Source organism: Scomber scombrus, chromosome 3, assembly GCF_963691925.1.
Source record: "Scomber scombrus chromosome 3, fScoSco1.1, whole genome shotgun sequence".
NCBI lineage: Eukaryota > Metazoa > Chordata > Actinopteri > Scombriformes > Scombridae > Scomber > Scomber scombrus.
Window position 1 is genome coordinate 18,331,018 of NC_084972.1, and position 18,984 is coordinate 18,350,001.

At 43.4% G+C, this 18,984-nt stretch overlaps 1 protein-coding gene across 1 annotated transcript in view; it reads right to left on the reverse strand.

The window, feature by feature from the left end:
* Positions 1-964: 964 nt before the first annotated feature.
* bsnb (bassoon (presynaptic cytomatrix protein) b) overlaps positions 965-18,984 on the reverse strand; it is a 62,099-nt gene continuing 44,079 nt past the window's right edge. Inside the window, exons 4-11 of the mRNA XM_062415985.1 lie at positions 14,663-15,472; positions 11,006-13,277; positions 6,930-10,951; positions 2,928-5,010; positions 1,688-2,553; positions 1,442-1,553; positions 1,210-1,356; positions 965-1,005 (exon numbers count right to left, since the gene is read on the reverse strand). Coding sequence (XP_062271969.1) covers positions 965-1,005; positions 1,210-1,356; positions 1,442-1,553; positions 1,688-2,553; positions 2,928-5,010; positions 6,930-10,951; positions 11,006-13,277; positions 14,663-15,472 — 10,353 coding nt within the window. The remainder of the gene's footprint in view (positions 1,006-1,209; positions 1,357-1,441; positions 1,554-1,687; positions 2,554-2,927; positions 5,011-6,929; positions 10,952-11,005; positions 13,278-14,662; positions 15,473-18,984) is intronic.

Here is an 18,984-nt window from a genome sequence, read left to right on the forward strand (position 1 = left end):
CTGTAGTCACGTCAAGGCATCCACTTACTTCCAAGTCCCCTCAGTCCTCTGCTCAAGTCTTGTAACACCGTGCTGACAAAGCGATCACCCCTATATAATTCACTTCAATCGCGGGCCCATGTCTGGGGAATTTAGTGCTGACAAGGCATCCTTTGATTCCAGCTCTGTTCAGTAATTTGGGGTAAGGGAAAGGTACAGCGGATCAGTCCGAATATACAATCATAGCATTTAATGAGTCATCACTTCACTTGAGTCCTCTCATTATACAGACCTAGACTATGCTAATCTACTGTATGTAAATATCCAGCTGATAAAACACAAAATCCATTAATCAAAGTGTGACGGCATTCTATGTTTCCACAGCTCTGAATCTTCATGTACTAAATAAAACTAAAACTAACAGGGTAGAACTGAAAGTATCAACAGTTTAACAAGTTAGTGCATTACTGTGTTTGTTTTACATGAATAAAACAAAGTGCATTACACATTAATACATTTTAAAATAGTTTTCTACAATGACATGGTTCTCACTTGCTTGGTGGAGCAAGCCCAGTATTTATCACAAAGACAATATTAATTGAAGAGTTAATGAGATACTCACTGATGCACTCAGGATCTCTCTTCCTTTATTTACTTTGAGATGGTGAAATATGTTTAATGCGTTTTCATAGGTTTTTCCAGTACAAAGCCACCAATCTATCTCATTTCAACTCTGCATAACCTGAAATAAAAAGCACAGTTGATTAAAAATAAAAGTGATGCAATAAGTACATACATTTCAATTTCCAAACATCCATATAGTAAATTACAATAAGAAAGCAGTGTATAATTTGGGTTGCCACCTGATGCCTCCCATCCTAAAATTAATCCATGCATCTGAGTTTAAAGTAAGAAAAACACTGAGTTGCTAATGCCTGTAAAAAAAAAAAAAAGTCAGGGGTTCACTTACCCTCCTCTCTTCAGTTCACCAAAATGAAGTGAACTTCTTCCCAAGGCCAGACAAAGCTGTGAGAATGACAAAGAGAAGTAGGCAAATATGAGAAAACAACCTAAGTCAAACAGTGAAATGTCCATTCAAGGAATTCAAGTAACATAATTTTTGCTGCATTTTACTTTTAAAACAAAAGATTTTTTTAAAAATGGTTACAACAGTAGCTACACCCAAAAATAAGCTGCAAGTCTGTTTACAGTATGTATTAATGACATTACCATCTCCCAGTTTTCCTGCCTGCTCTGCTGCCCCTCCTTGCAGAATTTTGGTGAGAACATTTTCCCCTTCAGCAGGTGCTTGTCCTGCTGCAGCACTGCCTATACCTCCAGGTTTACTGCCGATCCCAACAGGGGCGGCTTTGGAGCCTGCAAACAACAAGCAACAGAATCATCACATATGTTGACATATGCTTGCAGTCGTGTTTATATTAATGGCAGAACTAAGACTTACCAATGCCTGTTACAGGAGGTGTAGCTGTTTTGGTAGACTGAGGTACTGTTGGGACACCCATTGTAGGTTTCATTCCTGTAGCAGCGGCTGCAGGTGTAGCATCCATTTTAGCCTGTTATTAATCACGCAGAGACAAATATAGAGTTAGCAGTAGAAATTACCGCATTACACAGGGTGTCCAACACATTCCTAAGAACATCAAGTAGGTTTATTTAATGTAGGTAAAATGTGCAGTCTACTAACCACTGTGGCTGCTGGCTGCCCTGCTGCAGACCCCACTCCTGGCTGGCGACTCTGTGGTGGAGCTTGGCCAGGTTTGGGCTGCTGTTGTGCAGGTCCAACTCCTGCAGTGGTTATTGTGGGCTGGCTGCTCTGAGGGGTCTGACTGTGCTGCAGTGGTTGCTGCTGCTGCTGCTGCTGCTGCTGTGCACTCTGCTGCTGCTGTTGCTGCTGCTGTTGCTGCTGCTGCTGCTGCTGCTGGGCCTGCGGAGAGCCATCAAGTGGTTCAGAGCCTGGATGTCTCCCAGACTGGCTCTGACCACCCGACCGCTGCTGACCAGCATGGCCCTGAGGAGGCTGCTGTTGCTGTGGTTTAGGTCCTGCAGCAGAAGGGTCTTGCCTCCTTTGGGTTGAGCGATCTCCTTGTGGTCTTTGGGTCCTTCCCCCACTGCCATGGTGATGACCAGACGCTGATTCACGAGAGAAGTCTCCTGAATTCCTAGGGCTTCCTTGTGCAGGACGGGAGTCTGGACCACTCCTCCTCTGTGTAGACGAGGCTCCCCTGCCATCAGTACGGCCAGATGGGTCTTTGGGGTGTGTCCTGGAAGTACGGGACCTGGGATCCTCTGAAGAGTGGCGGGAAGAGCTGTGTCTCCCAGAGCTGTTGCCATGATGACGATGGTCCCGTGATGATGTGGAGGAGGAGTGGCGCTGTTGGTTGTACTCATCCTGGGGACCATATTCCTCTGGAGGTTCGTCATAGTCATGGTAGGTGTGTTTACTACGCCTACCTGTAGATGAGTGACTTCCACTTCCATGATGTCTTGAGCGTTCAGAACGGGCCTCCCGTGGCTTCTCAAACCAGTCAGTCTCCTCTTGGCCCAAATGATAGGCTTTTTAAACCAAAACAAACATTATCAGTCATTTTTTAATGTGCACAGAAGAGTAGCATGCAGATGGAAGCAATGCAAAATAATTGGGAAAACATGCTCCACTTCCCACAGCCATGCACAGTTTTAGAAATCCAACGAGGGAAAGAAATCACAGAAGACATCACTTCACACTTAAAAAATGCGTGCATAACTAAATATAAAACAGGCATATTTGGCTTCATTAAACATAGGGAACAGTCCATAAAAAAAAAAAAGACAAATAAAATAATGCCGCTCTTCTCCACATTCCACACCTGGCATGCAGCCTATTTCCAGTGCATTTTAAGGTGGGACCTACGAATGTCTGACAGCACAAATTATTCAGCACCAGTTACCTTCACTGTCAGAAACAGCACAATGCATGTCGTCTACAAGGTAAGGGTCATCTGGTTTATAGACATGACTCCTGGGAAGATCCTTCTTGTGGTGGTCCTGCACATCTGGCAGAGAATGGCTGGAGCCATACTGGTTCCTCACATCATGAGCATCTGACACTCCAGAGCCTCTTCCCATGCCTACAGGCTTTCCAACAGGACTGAGTGGGCTCTCCTCCTCTGAATTCTGGCTACGCATGGGTGGCCTTCCACTGCGACTGCTTCTCTGAGACCGTTCCATGGCATCCCTTTCATAGGATTTACTCCTGTGGCCTGTACCATCTCTGGAGGAAATCTTGTCCATACCATATCCAGTAGACCTGGACCTACCAGAACTGTACATGCGATCCTCCTCCTCAAGACCCTCACGACTTGTGCCGTAATATTTCTGTTGGTCATATGCATTCTTCTTCATACCATATGTGACATCATCCTGAAGCTTCTTGGACCTGGACACAACTGTACAACTACCCCCTGTTGATGTTGTCATGGTGTAAGAGGCAAGGTCCGACTCCACGTCCCGTGCTTCTTCAATAGGGGAGAATTTAGAAATCTTCTGCTCCATTCCCTGCTTCCGGTGCTTACTACGTTTAGAGGAGACTACAGCAGGGGCAAGATGTTTGTGGCTACTGGAGCTGCTCCTTGATGTGTGTTTATAATCATCATAGTAATAAGAAGACCCTCCGCTCACTGTGGTGCTGGTGCGACTGTCCACTGTGCTCTGGTAACCTGTTGTGCCTGTAGGTCTGCCATAAGCATCCACAGGCTCATCTTCAGGCCTACCATAGGCACTGCCACGTGCAGGACCATTCTCACTACGATACCGCCCTCCCACAGGATGACCTAGAGCATCAGTGGATTGGCTAGTATTGTCTTTTGTCAGCTCACTGATGTCATCTATCATGACATAGTTCCGAGGAATATTCTGCTCCAAGTTAGAGGTGTAGAGTCCATCTGTGGCATAAGCAGATGTGGGGCTGTCTACAGAGTGAGTCAAGCCAGGCTCAGGGGGGCGATATTGTCCATAAGCATTGCTATAAACTGGGCCAAAGTTAGTATCTGGAACTGATGTGGCTACTGACACTGCTGGATTGCTGATTACCTCATAGTTGGTGGGGAGTTTCTGCTCAAGGTCAGCCAAAGAGGTTTGCCGTGGTCTTTGGTGGACTGTAAGGATATCTGCCTGGGGCTGGTAGGACAGGCCGGGTTGGTAGGAGCTGTGGGTGGGGTAAGGGAGGCTCTGGCCTGGCATAGGCTGCCCGGGTGCTTGGAAGCTCTGGTGAACATGTTGCTGCATGCCAAGATCTGTCTGGTAGGAGGACTGGGTATACATACGGGAGGAATAGGTTCCCTGGTTCTGGTAGCCAGGGCCTGGTGGAGGATGGGGCTGGAATGTTCCTGGCTGAGGTGCAGAGGATGAAGGGTACTGAGGAGGTTGGAAACCTATCTGTTGGTAAGCAGAGCCAGGCTGCTGCGTTGATGGTTGACTTTGAGGGTATGGATAGGACATGTAGGATGAAGTTGAAGGGTACTGGGAGGTTGCATTGAGGTCATTAGTAAACTGACTCAGTGGTGCAGTGCTGGGCCTTGTCAGCAGACCATTAGCATCAAAGGTTGCTGTGGCAGCTGCCAACCTGAGGTTATTGAGCTCACTGTCTGACATGTAGTCTCTAGCGTCACCCATACATCGCAGGTAAGCCAGCTCTCTCCTCTCCCTCTCCTTCACCATGGTCTCCTTACGTTGGGTGATACCTAATTCCAAGTAACGCAACTTGGCGTCAATCTCTTTCTCTTCCTCCTCCAGTTCGGCTTGCTGCTTGCGGAGCTTAGATGACTCTTGTTCCACAGCTTTCAGTTCACTCAGCAGGCCAGCCTTGGTGACTCCCTGTGCAGGTCTGGGTAGGACCCTCTGGGGTATGCCAGGAGAGCTGTACATTTGTGCTGGAGTAACAATGGGGAGTGGAGTCTCCTCTGGAGGGGGGCTGGGGAGAGTCCTCTTTACTTTCCTCATCAGAGAGTTCTGCTGCTGCTGCAGGGAGGCCATCTGCTAGGAGAGGCAGAGACATATCATCAAACACTGAGATATAAACAGAACGTGTTTATGTAAATTACACTCGTTACTTGACACTTGGTACTCATAGAAGGTCTACACATTTCTTCATTCCTAAAACCATAGTGAAGAGCTATAAAACCTTATATATTGTCATATTTTATTTGACCTATGCCATTTTTCATTTTATACCTGATTAACTATCAAAGTAAAATGATTAGTAGTGGCAGTCAGGGTAGTCAACACGAAGCACCTCTATTACATAACAATACTGAGAAATGGTTGCATTTAGGAGTACAATTTCACCATATTAGTTGTTATTCTAAGGAAGTAAAATGAATATCAGTGTAACTGCAATAAATTAAATATTAGTTAACTATGTCTCTAAAAGTGTTAATAAGTGTGTTTGACCAAACAGCATTTCTGCTTTTTCTATTCACATCTACTATAATTTGCTTTAAAAAATCATGTCTGCATCCTACATGAATATTGAATAATTTTAAATTAAAGAAAATATTGAACATGTGTTTAATTAACTTAGTAAATGTAATCAAAACATTGTAATGGTAAAACATTTTCCATATTGCCAGGAAAGGACATCATAAAATAATGAAGACATTTTGAGTTTTCAAATGTATGTTCAAATGTATATTCAGACAAATGTCAAAACTTAATTTTTCCTTTACTCCTTTGATCAAATATTCACAGTATTTGTCCCTTTTACACACTGCTCAAAATGAGTATAGCATGCGGATGCAGGTAAGAACAGTCATACATTACAAAAAAAACATAAATTAAAAATATGTCCATGCTAGTCAATTACTTACAAATTTGTGGTGTTGGGTACATCCATGGTGACTTTTTAAGCATCCACAAGAGAACCGTGTATGAAGCACTAACACTTAAGATTAGAGGTACAAATGCACAAAATGCCTGAATTCGTATTTCTATGTTTGCTTCTCAGACTAATTTTGGCCTAAGTGCAAAGCAATGTTAATTTACTTTGACCAGCTGCTAACAATCAGGAAGGCAGCAAAGGATCACCAGAATTTATTCTCATTGTGTGTCCCCCTGGCAACTCTTAAGGGTTTGCCATATATAGAAAACATGAAAGAGAGAGAGAGAAAAATAAACAGACTGAAAGTGTAGAAAGGGGAAAGATAAGGGAGGAGATATAGCAGAAAAGGATGACGGCAAAAGCTTTTCTGGCATGGCCAGCTGCTCTCATGGGAACATTCTGTCACATCCTCCGATGCCAGATCCTGTGTGATCATCTATGACCACACAAAACATATCCTGCATATACAGTACACATTTATTTAGCTTTTTTCAGACAACTAACTTTAATAGTGTAGAAAAGCATTTCATTATTTTGGAGACTGAACAAGACAAATATTAACTTAATTAAAATTTGTATCTAATTTTATCTCTAAATGGCAATTGGTTCTTATGAATTTGGGATGATCTTATTTATTTTTATAGGGTTTGGCAATGGCAGTGCTTATAATGAAACAGAAAGCAAAAAATGGGACCAATTTTATGACATCCTGCATATGCCATGTCATGTCAGTGTGATTTCTAATCCAACTGCATTACGAATAAATGCTGAATTTAATTGTGTTCCTACAAAAAACACAGCATAATATCCAATAGAAATAAATACTGTTGAATATGAAAATTGACAGTACAAATTGTATATCGGCAGTAAAAACGTGTGTTGTATTTGATCAAAGGGCTTTATATATACTGTAGGCTTTGTAGGTTTGCTGCATTTCTAAACACATATTGCATATCACAAAACAAAACAAACATTTCTTCTCAATACATTTCCCTAATGTTTTTGTAACTATTATAATCATTGTATTTATTTTATCTTGTAAATTATGTTTCAAGAAAAATTGGTGATATTGTACCTGACTGTTGGACAAAGCTTGCTGATGATATGGGGAGAATCTGTTCTTGGCAGGGTCCTCGGATGTGGGGCTGAGAGGCTTGGGATCGGACATGGAGCGCTGCACACTTTTTATTGGTCTTGGTAGGGTCTGGTGGCGTTGGGGTGATTCAGCAGTGAAGGCCTTCTGCTGGGGTGTAACATGGGCCTTGTTGAGCTTCTCCTGGGAGGCAAATGTTGTCTCCAACATGCGATGAGGAGACAATGGTGATACTGGGGAGTATAAAACCTGAGGAGATTTGGGTGGCTGGCGAGATTGAGACTCATTTTGTTGCTGCTGATAGCCAATTTCCAGGGGGTCTGGTTTCCTCCTCTCAAACTTAGCAACTCCTTGGAGTCTAGGAGAGGTTGGATCAGATGTGTTTGCACCTACTATATGCAGACTTGTGGAATATGGACTGATAGTTGTAGGGACACTCAGCTGAGGGGCAACGACACCCTGAGACTGAGACTCTGGTTCTGTCTGGCAGGCCAGACTCTCCCCTTTGTGGGTCCTTTCAGGGGCTGCTATGTAATGTAACAGGTCAACCTTTGAGGTCTCTGCCATTGTAATATGGATCGCAGGTGAAACCCTGCCTAGTTGGTCAGACTCTGTTTGGCATGATGAATCATTTGTGGTCTGAATAGCTATACTTGCAGAAACAACTTTAGATGACCCTTCTGATTTAGTCTCTCCACTGGATTCAGAGTGCTTTGACACACGTGATCGCCTGCGCCTTACTGGCTGCTGGTCCCATTCTGCTTGGTCCTCCTCATCAGTCTGCACGCTACAGTCTGCAATACGCCTCGTTCTCCTGCGTCTGTTCATGAATCTGTCCTCTCCATCTTCATCGTCTGTTTGCACACAACTGTCTGTAATCCTCTTCACAGAGTCATCCTCTGAGCCATCTCTCAGGCGAGGCATAGAATTCTGCTTTTTCATAACCTTGGAATCAGCCTGTTTGTCACTACTTCTCAACGACATTTCAGAGGCAGAACTATGAATAGGTCGAGCAGCCACCACGGCTTGGACCACTTGGCCATCCTGCCAAAACTGAACACTCTGTCCATCTTGTTGAATAACTCTACCACTCTGGTCACAGATAATAAAGCCTTGAGGGGGTCCTCCTCCAACAACTACCCCTTGTAAAGTACCCTGGGCAGATGTTGCTGCTGCTGCTGCCGATGCTGCAGCTGCCTCTGCCACTGCAGCAGCAGCTGCTGCCTCCACTGCCGCTGTCTTCTGCCTTTTCTGCTCCTCCAACTGCTGCTGAAGCTGATGTTGCAGAGACTGAATTTGTTCAAGCTGCATTCTCTGCTGGGCCAGTTGTTCTCTTTGCATAATGAGCTGTGTCTCCCGTTCTGCTTGCTGTTGATGAAGGACTTGCTGTTTGATTGTCTGCAGTTCTTGAATCTCACGCTGAACAAGTAGTTGTTCTTTTTCTCTGTGTCGCTGAAGTTCCATACGATCTCTTTCAAGTTCCTCATGTAGGCGCAGTTGTCGTAATTTCTCCAGTTCAACCCGTTCTCGTTCTAGCTGCAGCACGTGTTCTTGTTGCTGACTAAGTCTCTCATCTTCCTTACCTTTCTGTGCATCCATAGGAGGAGAAAGTTTGGAACTTTGTGCTAGGGCAGTAACGTTGGGTGCTGCTTGTGGTTGGCCCTGTTGCAAAACTAATGGTTGAGGTTGACTGATGGGTTGAACTTGAGGTTGGGTTTGAGTCAAAGATAAAGGCTCAGTTTGAGTAGGTAACTGCTGTGGCTGCATTTGGGCTTGCACTGGCTGGACAGTTTGAGGTTGTCCTTGAGCTTGAGAGATGGACAGAACACTCTGCGAGGTTAGTTGAGTTCGGTCTGTCTGTTGATCTCCTGTAGTTTGCATACCAGGTACTGATGCATGTTGTGCTCCTGTGTGTGCTGCAGATTGGGTTGGTGGAGTAGTTGTAGCTGTATGTGCAGAAACTGTTGTTAAAGGCTTTCCAAGGTACACAGGGGTTTCCTGGTGTGAGCTACTTGCAGCAGGCACACTGCCTGAGGGTGTGGCTGAAGTAGGATACTGGTTTGGAGAAGGGTAGGAATATGGACCCTGTGTGGACAGAGGCATTCTGGGAGCCACTTGAGGCAACCTGGTGAGGCTAGCCAGTGGTACAGCAGTTACACCTGTAGGGTATGGCCTGTAAATGCCTCTAGGCATGGGACGCAGGACAGAGGAAGGCTGGGTGGTAATTGGCAAGGTAGAGGCTATGGGAGTGTTAATGGTAGAATATATCATGCCATCACCTCCTCTCATAGCAGCAGGGTACAAGGCGCGTATACTTGCTTGTCTAGCATTTATTAGGTTTGTTAGGGTCTGGCCATTTGCCGTTGGTCTTCCATCTGGTCCATAAAGTAGGTTTGCTCTTATTGATGCTAAGCTTTGCTGGAGGTTTAGCCTACCTAAAGGCCCGCCCCTTCCAGCATAAGGCACCAGTTCAGGGTTATTTCCATACCGGCTCCCAAACTGGTCCGCTGAGTTAAGAGCTGCACACATTCGACTGATCTCCCTGGCAGTGGTTGCACTGTACTGAGCCAGATTGGAGTCCTGTGATCCTGTTAAGCCATAGTCAGCATTGATATTTGACATGGAGCCATATCGGCGTAGGGGTAATGAAGGGCCTGCAATATCTCCTTGGTGACGCAAGTCTGTGTAAGATCCATACTGTGCTCCCATGCCCAGGTATCCAGTATCATAAGCCTGATTCATGCTGCTAAGATCTACTGCCAGACCTCCCTGGACATTACTCTGATACTGACTGGCTTCATTCTTGGAAGGCAGATTAGTGTCAGACATAGAGGGCTGTATTCTTCCTGAGGGGACTAGAGGTGGTTGATATGATTTCTGTTCCTCTGTGACACCCTGTGTTGCTTGAGGCTGCTGCTGCTGCTGCTGCTGCTGTTGTTGTTGGCTGACATTGTAGGTAGGTGGATGGGGAGAATGGGCTGCTTGAGAGGTTTCAGAGGTGGGGGTTTTATCTGAGGATACCGTTGTAGGCTTCTGAGTGAATGACCCTGAACATGAACCAGCAAAGGGCAATTTGTAAACAACATCACAACAAGCAACTTGGTTTTCTGGTTTGATCTGTCCAGTGAGATCCAAGACCTGAGGAGGGGGAGGAGGTTCCTCTTGCTTCACCAACTGAGTCACTGTGCCTGCTTGGGATGCGTTGCTCTCATCAAGTTGCACCATCATAACATGGGGCTTACCTGTGGACAAGTTCATTACTGTGGGCTTGTTTTGTAGCTCTAAGGCAACTCCACCATAGATTTCACTAGAAGCAGGAGCCCCGGGTACTGACTGTGGAGCTAGGGGGGAAACTCTAGGAATGGCACTAGCAGTCACTACAGGCTGGGCACTGCTTGTGTGGCTCACTACAAGATCCTTTTTCATCAGCAATGGCTGGACCTGATTAGCTAAATTGTAACGAGCAAAAGAGGACTGCTGTTGGTGCTGCTGGAGCTGCTGCTCAAGAAGCTGTTGCTGCTGCAGGAGCTTCTGCTGCTGTAGCTGTAGTTGTTGCTGTTGTAGACCCAGGTTCTCCAGGCAGGCATCAATTTTGGGAATAGAGGGGTCTGTAATTGGTGGCTTAGTCTGGGTTAAACACACAGCTGATCCAACACCCTGCCCCAGATCCACACGGTTTTGCAAAGGATCACCATACACAACTGGTTGCTTGGGTTGGGACATGTACATAGATCCTGCTACTGTGACACTAACTGTTGTTGGTGTTGATACAGATATGTGTGGTTGCTCTTGTGCATTCAGATTCATGATAAGGGGTTGCACTGCTGTGTGCCTACCAGATGGCTGCTCTGATCCTAAAGAAAATCTTCTCGTATCAGTGGCCAGGGATGTTAGGTCCATTCCTTGGTCTGTCATTATAATAGGGGCAGGCCTCATTGGGGCTCTCAGATCCACCACATTAGTGCCTGGATGTGTTTGGCCCTGGCCCACAACCATTGAAGTGCCTGGAATATTTGAGATTTTACATAGAGATATATTTTCCATAGAAATTGATCCACGACTGTGTGCAGTTGTGGTCATTGTACTAATACCAACATTTACTTTTTCAGCATTTTGAATCATCTGTGAAGGGTGTTTAGGAGACTGTTGTGATTGATGCATTTGTGGTGAAGTTGGCAAACTTGTCGAAGGGGGCTGGGAGCTGTACAGGGTTTTACAGCTGACCTGTGTTGGTGATGACAAAGGGGAAGTGGAAGAATTTACAGTAAGTGGCTTGGCCGGACTAGTTGTTTCAGAGCCTAGAGTTATCACCATCACTGGTGAATCTGAAGAGGACTGCTGCCGTGCAAGACGTGGTGAAATTGCCCTTTGAGATACCTGAGCTCCATGGGAAGCTGCAGCTGATGTTGGACCACCAGGCAAGGATGGCAACTGCCTGCCACTACCACTTGTGGGTCGCACAGACGGCATATGAGTTGGGCTTTGTGCAGGAGAAGTGGTGGGGGAGACTGGGGGGCTAGGGCCTTTGAAAAGGGAGAAGACTTTGGAGGTTAAGGAGGATGCTCCAGGGTCAGGTGATGCCTGTGTTGGCCTCTGGGAGCCCGTTCTGTTGCTGACAGGCACTGTATTGCCTGCATTTCGAGTTGTGGCAGTCTGACTGACTTGGGCTTTGGTTGTGGCAACTCCAACAACACCTTCAATTTTGGCACTCTGTGTCATCATCCTATTTTGTGTTTCTTTTGATAGATGTTGTGCTGCATGAATTCCATGAATTCTTGGGTCACTCCCAGGTGCGGAGAAGGAAACAGGTGCAGTAACCTGGGTAGGGCTTGAGCCAGGGGTTAAGACAGTTCCTGCTTCAAGATGATGTTTACTGTCAAGTTGAGAGGTACCTTTCTGCTGATTAACTGTTTGTCCTTGCCTCTGAATGAGTTGGGCTTTCTTCATCATCTCCTCATAGACCTCCTCTGCGCTTTTTAGTGTTTTATCAGATGGTGACATTGCTGCTGTCTTTTCTGTAGGGGAGTAGAGTGATGTGAAGGTTGGAAGGTTATATTCATTTCCTGATTTGTAGAGCTTTCCACCAATCATTTCAAAGCCCTCTGCTTCAGAGTCCATAGATGGTGAGTATTCAGAACATGAAGATCTGTGAAGCTCCTCCATCTCAGCAGCCTGTCTCAGCTCCTCTGTTGGCGATGCATCCTCAATTGGAGAGAGATTACTAGGGGGAGTTTTGGATCTTTCCCTCCGTCTCTGTGCCCGTAGCTCTTCTTTATCCCTCTTTGTTCTTCGAGCAGTACTTCGGATCCTCTGTTGCTCTAGATCTCTCATCTGTTCCTGTTCTCTAAGTAATTCTTCCTCCTCTCTGAGCTCATCCTCCTCTGATGAATCCTCAATTGTGGGCAGCAGTGGCCCATGGGAGCGATGTCTAGCCTTTCTCTGTTGCTTTGCTTCCTCTAATCTTGCCCTTCGACTAGGACTGCTGTCGCTGTCATCCTCCATGGATGACACAGATGTAGGGGATGTTCCAGAGGTGTAGCTGGGAGTGGTGGCAGGTAGAGTGGATGAATATTCCCCCTTGGACCGCTCTTCTGGAGAACCAGTCAGACTCTCCATCTCTAGCTCTGGTTCCCTTAGGTCATGCTCAGTACTGAGCTCCATTTCTCGGTTATAACTGTTTGTGTTATTCAGCTCAATGGTCTTAAAGCGCCGAAGGCCTCCAGCCATTACAACATCCTCTTCCTCATTTGCCTTATAAACACCTTCTGATACTTTGGTGTCATCCTCAAAACTATTAGAGTGGTGAGACAGTCGTCGTCTCTCTTTGCTTAAAACCCCACTGGTTTTATGTGCGCTCTTAGTTTTCTGATTTCCATATTCTTCCACCTCTTCTTCATCAGCACTCATTTCCATAATTTGCCTCCTCATGAACTCCTCGTCAGTTAAATCTTTATGTGTCTTCTTTTGTCTTACTGGCAATGGTGAGAGACCACTTTCACTGCTATCTTCCACATAATCATGGCGAAGCTTACAGCTGAGGTCATCCTCTGATTCATCCCTTGCTGCATCATCATCGGGATTATAATCCCGTTCCTGTCCAACAGACAGTGAATGTGGTCTGTGCTTCTGGTCTGAAGCAGTCTTTGACTCCAGTAGAGGCTTCATGGAGCTCTCTAGCTTGGTGATTTCTGAGGGGATGGAAGCGCCTCTTTCATTGAGCTTTATTCCTTCTTCTCTGATCTGGCCTGTAATTTCCCCTTGAGAGCTGGAGATCCCATCTGAAGAGTAACCAGTGTCGCTTAAACTCTGTGTACTTGATTTGTTGTAATCCTAAAGAAAGAGAGAAAAAGGAAGAGAGATGTCAGACCAAAAAAAAAAAAATCATCAAAAGTTTTCCTTAATTAACTCATGACAAGGTCTATTACAAGCCCTAGTGCACAGCTTGTATCCCACTATTTCATCAAACTCATCAGCAGTGACATTTTTAAGAGCATTTTTAGATAATAGGGAGTAAAATTAATGCACTGGACCTAATACAGATGAAATAGTCTCTAATACTAAGAAGATATTAGAGAATAATTGCATTGAAAAGAACCAACTCCTTTTTCAAACAGCCAGATATATTAACACTTAAATGTAAAATCAACCCAAATATTTACTATGTATTGTGTTTTGGTTTTAGAAATCAAGCAAATTTGACTTTGTGCACAGTTACCACTGAGCAATATTTGTACATTTTTAATTACATATATATATATATATATGTATATAGTCAAGGTACAACAGAATAATCAGATAAAATAAATCCTGATCAGTTTTTGTTTTGTTTGTGAATACCATTTTATTTGGTAGTTTATGAAAGCTATTGACCATATTCTACTGATATGGGTTGAGTTTGCCTTTCAATGTTATGTACACACAGATGATAAATACACTGACACACAGAGTGAATAAAATAGACAGTTGAACATACAAACATCTACAGACAAATGCCATTTGGTTACATGCTTGATCGCCATCTTTGACGCATTCTACATTGCATTCTTCGAACCGCTGAAGAATAACGAACATGCTTAGAATGCTTGAACTGTCATCACGAAGTGTCACACTAAACAAAAAGCTTGTGTTTGATACAAATAAAATAAAAGTATATAAAACAAGGCAGAGAAATGAAGAAACAGGGTGAAGATGAAGAATGGCCGCTGAGACAATGATGATGATGATAAGGATGATGATAATAAGGACAATGATGATGATGATAAGAATGAAGATTGTGATGACAAGGACATTATGATGATGAAGAAAAGGAAAGTATGAATAAATAATTATCAATAAACAAGTGAAGAAGTTATGGAATGATGAAGACTGATTATTAGGAAGAAACAAGAAGAACGCAATCCTAGATAAGAGCAACTGTAAAAATAGAAAACAAATGTGTGAACTACGAAAACTATGATTAAGATGAGGAAGAAAAAGTAGGAAAAAAACAGATTTCTGATAATGGCGAAAACAGGGATGTGGAATAAATTATCTAAATTATTATTAACTAATGATGATGATGATAATGCCGATGCTGACAGTATTGGAAATGATGTTGTTGATGATGATTCTGAGTAATGGTTACAATTGTTCGAACAAAGTAAAAAAATAAATAAAAAATCAAAATGGTGAATCAAGAGTAACGGGTGAAGGCGAAGAAGTTGCAGGTAGCTCACTTCATGGTGTCTTGACTTCTGTGCATCTTCAGCTATCTTCATGTCTCTTGGTGAAGTGACAGTCTCTGACACTGCCTTCTTTGGTGAGGCTTTGACGTCTTCTTTTAGAGATTTAGAGGTGACCTTAGTCTTGTCCTGGGTCTGCGGCTGTTTGCGTGTCTGGTTGTTACCTGTGGGTTTAGACTGAGTGGGTGCTGTTTTTGAAGGGGCGTGAGACCCCTTGGCAGAACTGGGTGCTGCTTTACCAGGGGTGGATGAAGGTTTTGCACCAGAAACATGAGAAGGACCCTTAGTCTGAGTAGAGGGCTGAGCCTTTGTCTGAGTCTGCCCTTTGGCCTGGCTTGGGCCTTTTATTTGGTTAGTGGCCTGAGGCGGGCCCTTACTTTGAGCATGTGATTGATTTGGACCTTTAATTTGACTAGGTCCCTTACTCTGAGCTGAGGATTGTGTTGGACCCTTAGTTTGAGAAGGTGGCTGAGTTGAACCCTTGGGTTGAGGAAGAGTTTGGACAGAACCCTTGGTTTGAGGGGAAGCTTTGCTTAGCCCCTTTGTTTGAGGGGCAGGCCCAGCCTGTTTCACAGGAGAGATAGGGCCACTTACTTGGGGACCCGGTGGTTTCTGTTGTTGTTCAGGACCTGTGGGCCTAGGCCCTGTAAGTTGATTTGGCCCTTCCTGCTGAGGTGGTTGTTGATTGGCTGTGGCAGGTGCCCGGGGGGATCCCAATGGTTGTGTGACAGGACCTGGAATATCTCCCAAGCTTCCTGACAGAGCCCTCTGTGTCTGGCAGTTCAAGCACAGCCATTCTTTCTTCTGAAACAAAAAAACACAATGACAACAGCAATTAGAAATGTTGACATACAAGTCAAAAGCACATGGTTTCTCATACAAAACTCCATTATTCATGCAAAAACGTAACATTCAAACTAAGAGTTGGTTAACTAAGTTTTCATAGAGTCATGTTGATTCCACCTGGTGCCAGCAATCAGTTAACCAAAACGGAAACCCTTTAAATGGGCGGCAGTGTCTAAATACACAAAAAAATGTCTGCATTGTGTCAACACATTATTTTATTACTATTTATCATGACTGAACAGATATAAATATGTCCGTTAGTCTTAATAACTTAACTCTAGAACCAGTGTTTGGTGCTTCCATTCTGGGCTACTGAAACATGGCGATGCAACATAGCAAGCTCTGTGGAAGAGGACCACCCCCTTATGTAGATATAAAAGGCTTTTTCTAAGGTAACAAAAACACAACTCCCTATTTTTAGGTGATTATACACTAATTAAAACGACTAAAGACTAAAGACTTACTGAATGAATATTACAATCTATTTTTGCCAGGCCCTTTCTGATAGATGCCACTAAATTCTACTCACTCACAATTAAAAAGTTGTTGCCTTATAAACGATCATGGACGACCAAGGACTAAGTACAGCAAAAACTGAATATTTGAAAGCCTGTCCAAACAAGGCCTTTCATCTGTTCGAGAAGACTTAATCATTTGACAACATTAAGCACTCTCAAACAGGGTACACAGAGGAAGTGTGCCGTGTGAATACAAATTAACACATCTGTTATTAGATTGGAGGGATGCAACGGTCATTAGACCTTCTACAGAGCCCTCAGCATACCCCTCTATCTGCTTGAGTAGGGTTCGTCCTTCACAATTATCAGCACTGCACTCTATCTGTGGAGGTGGTTATAGATTCTGACATTGCTAAACATCTAGATAAAAACCCATTAAACACAGGATATTAACATGAACAGATTCAATTTCAGGTCAATGCAGCTGATCGATGAAACTGCTCAATGGAAAGAAATGGTTATATTACAGGGTATGAAAGTTGAAAAGAGAGGTGACGGCACCATGTTTGTAACCCAGCCCTCTATTTCCATGATAATCATCTGTGTCTCAGGCCTGAAGAGGCAGCGTTATTGTGTCACAACAAAACAAATAACCTCATAAGAACCTCTATAGCCAATTACCATCAACCCAATCAATCATGTCTTTTATTGGCGTCATACCTCAAAGGCATTAATACAGAAGAAGGAATTCACACACATTCTCAGGATCAGCTAATAAATAAAACAATGCAGATGTTTAACGCCTATATCACAGAACATCTTTAGTGCAACCCTAACAGTCAGGATGCCAGAGAAGGTTGCAAATAAATGATTTATTTGTTCAAATGGTATTACATTTACCTTGCATTTCAACTATCAAATAAGATCAGTACTCAGTTATTGGAATTCTGTCAGTTCTGTCAAATGTCTGACATAGAGGATATTATAAAGAAGAGTTATCTGACGGAACAATATGATTAAATGAGAAAAGCCTACATTACAAGCAAGACAAAGAGAGATTGTCACAGAGAGACAATAATTTAGTCAGCAAGGAGCATCCTAACAGCGCGATAGGGATCTTAATCTAGAGACCCCAGAGACCAGCATTTGACAGACAAGTCTCCAGTGATAAGGTTTACGGGTAGGATACAGTCTGTCTTCTTTTACAGGTTATACTAAAATGTGTGTGGAGAAATTGATCAAGTCCTGTGTGAGTTAGAGATTGATCATTTGTTCTTATCCTAGTGTGTCCTCCGGGTTCTACCTCATTGGCCGCAGTGGATGACAGACAATCAAAGGCCACTTGTACTGTTTGTCTTGTAAAACTGATTTATGAAGGCAAAATAATCTATAAATAAGTAAGTAAGTGGGTGGTATGAGACAAAGCTACAGCTTCAACCTACTAGGAAAGGAATGAAAAAAGAAGAGGAGGAGGAATAGGAGGAGGAGGATGGAAAAAGAGGAAGATGGTGGTGGTGGTGGTGGATGAATGATGATTACCAAAAGTAGAATATAAACTATATGTTGTGGTGTTATTGTTAAAATGAATGGTGAAATTATAGGATGCTTATCCATCATACAAAAAGGGCTACTCATGTGTGACTGAAGATGGCACATATTCTTTGTTGATAAGCCAAACAGGCTCACACATTATTATTTAGCCATCAGAGTTGAGATGTCTGCATTGAGATCGGGCTGTTCATCTTTGGAGAATCACCGGACAGACTTCAAAAGAAAGTGAGAGAGTTGATTGTGCATATTAAGCTGCAGTAAAGGTACCCTGTGGAGTTTCTTATTAGTAGTACTATGTAGCACTATGAAGCAATATTTTAGGAATAAGACTGGTAGCAAGCAAACTTGGATGTTAACAGTGCAGGATTCAATTTCATTTTATGAAGCCTCAAGGATTTACACAGGATTTACACAATGCATTTTGGTAAGCGACGCTGATTGTAAACATAGGTTTGTTTGTTTACTAGTTAACTCCACAAGGCACCTTTAATCATATTTGCCCATTAGAGGGCACGAGTAGCCTACTTCAAAACAAGGTGATGGATACACTGTTCTGACATATTGTCGACTTACACTTCCAGCAGAGAAAGTCTCACACACCCTGGCCATTTTTCTGTTTTTTGTTGTTGGTTTTGTTTTGGTCTCTGAGGCTGTTTCATTATAGCTTCCAATTAACGTCTGTAAAAGCTACTTTTTTACAAAAATTCCAATGTGCAGAGACTAGTCAGAATGAATGTAAGCTACATGTAGCTTGTGATCAATAGAATAACAGCAGTGGCCCTGATGGTTGGAACATAGCATACATGGAACATCATAATAACTCATTTACAGCCCTTATGCAACATGAGTTATAAATTATGCAACTCTCTCATTTAGAAATGATGTAATTTGAATATTTGAATCCAACAATGCTGTGGAAATATACAGTTCAGCAAGGATAAGGCTGCAGCAACCTTAGTGTGGGCAACTACAACATTTTTCAGCATCAAAGGAGAAAAAATAAGAGCCTGGAAAACACTTGGCCAGGTTGAAAAACCTTTCAAGGACAGTCAAACTGTACTGTACTTACAGTAGTCTGACAAAGTGACATTCCCAAGTACAATGAACTGCCTAGAACAAATACAACATAGTGAAGACAGATATGGTGGCTACATTTTAAATCTATATAACATGCTCTTTTTCTCGATGCTATTTTTGCTTTCAAGATAAAACCTTTCTTAATATGCCCAAATCCTACAGGAATCTGTTCTGTCAGCTGAGACCACGAAGCGTGGATGGAGTCATTGGCATGCCAAACAGACAGACTTGCTTTGTTTTCATCTCTCTCAAGTGCTCTACTGAGAAGCTATATATAAACAGGTGCAGCACTCTCAGAACTAGCCATCTGTGCCGCTTCTTTCACATGTACCCAAAAAAAAAAAGAAAGTCAGAGACAAGTGTATGTATTTGTGGACAGCTAGT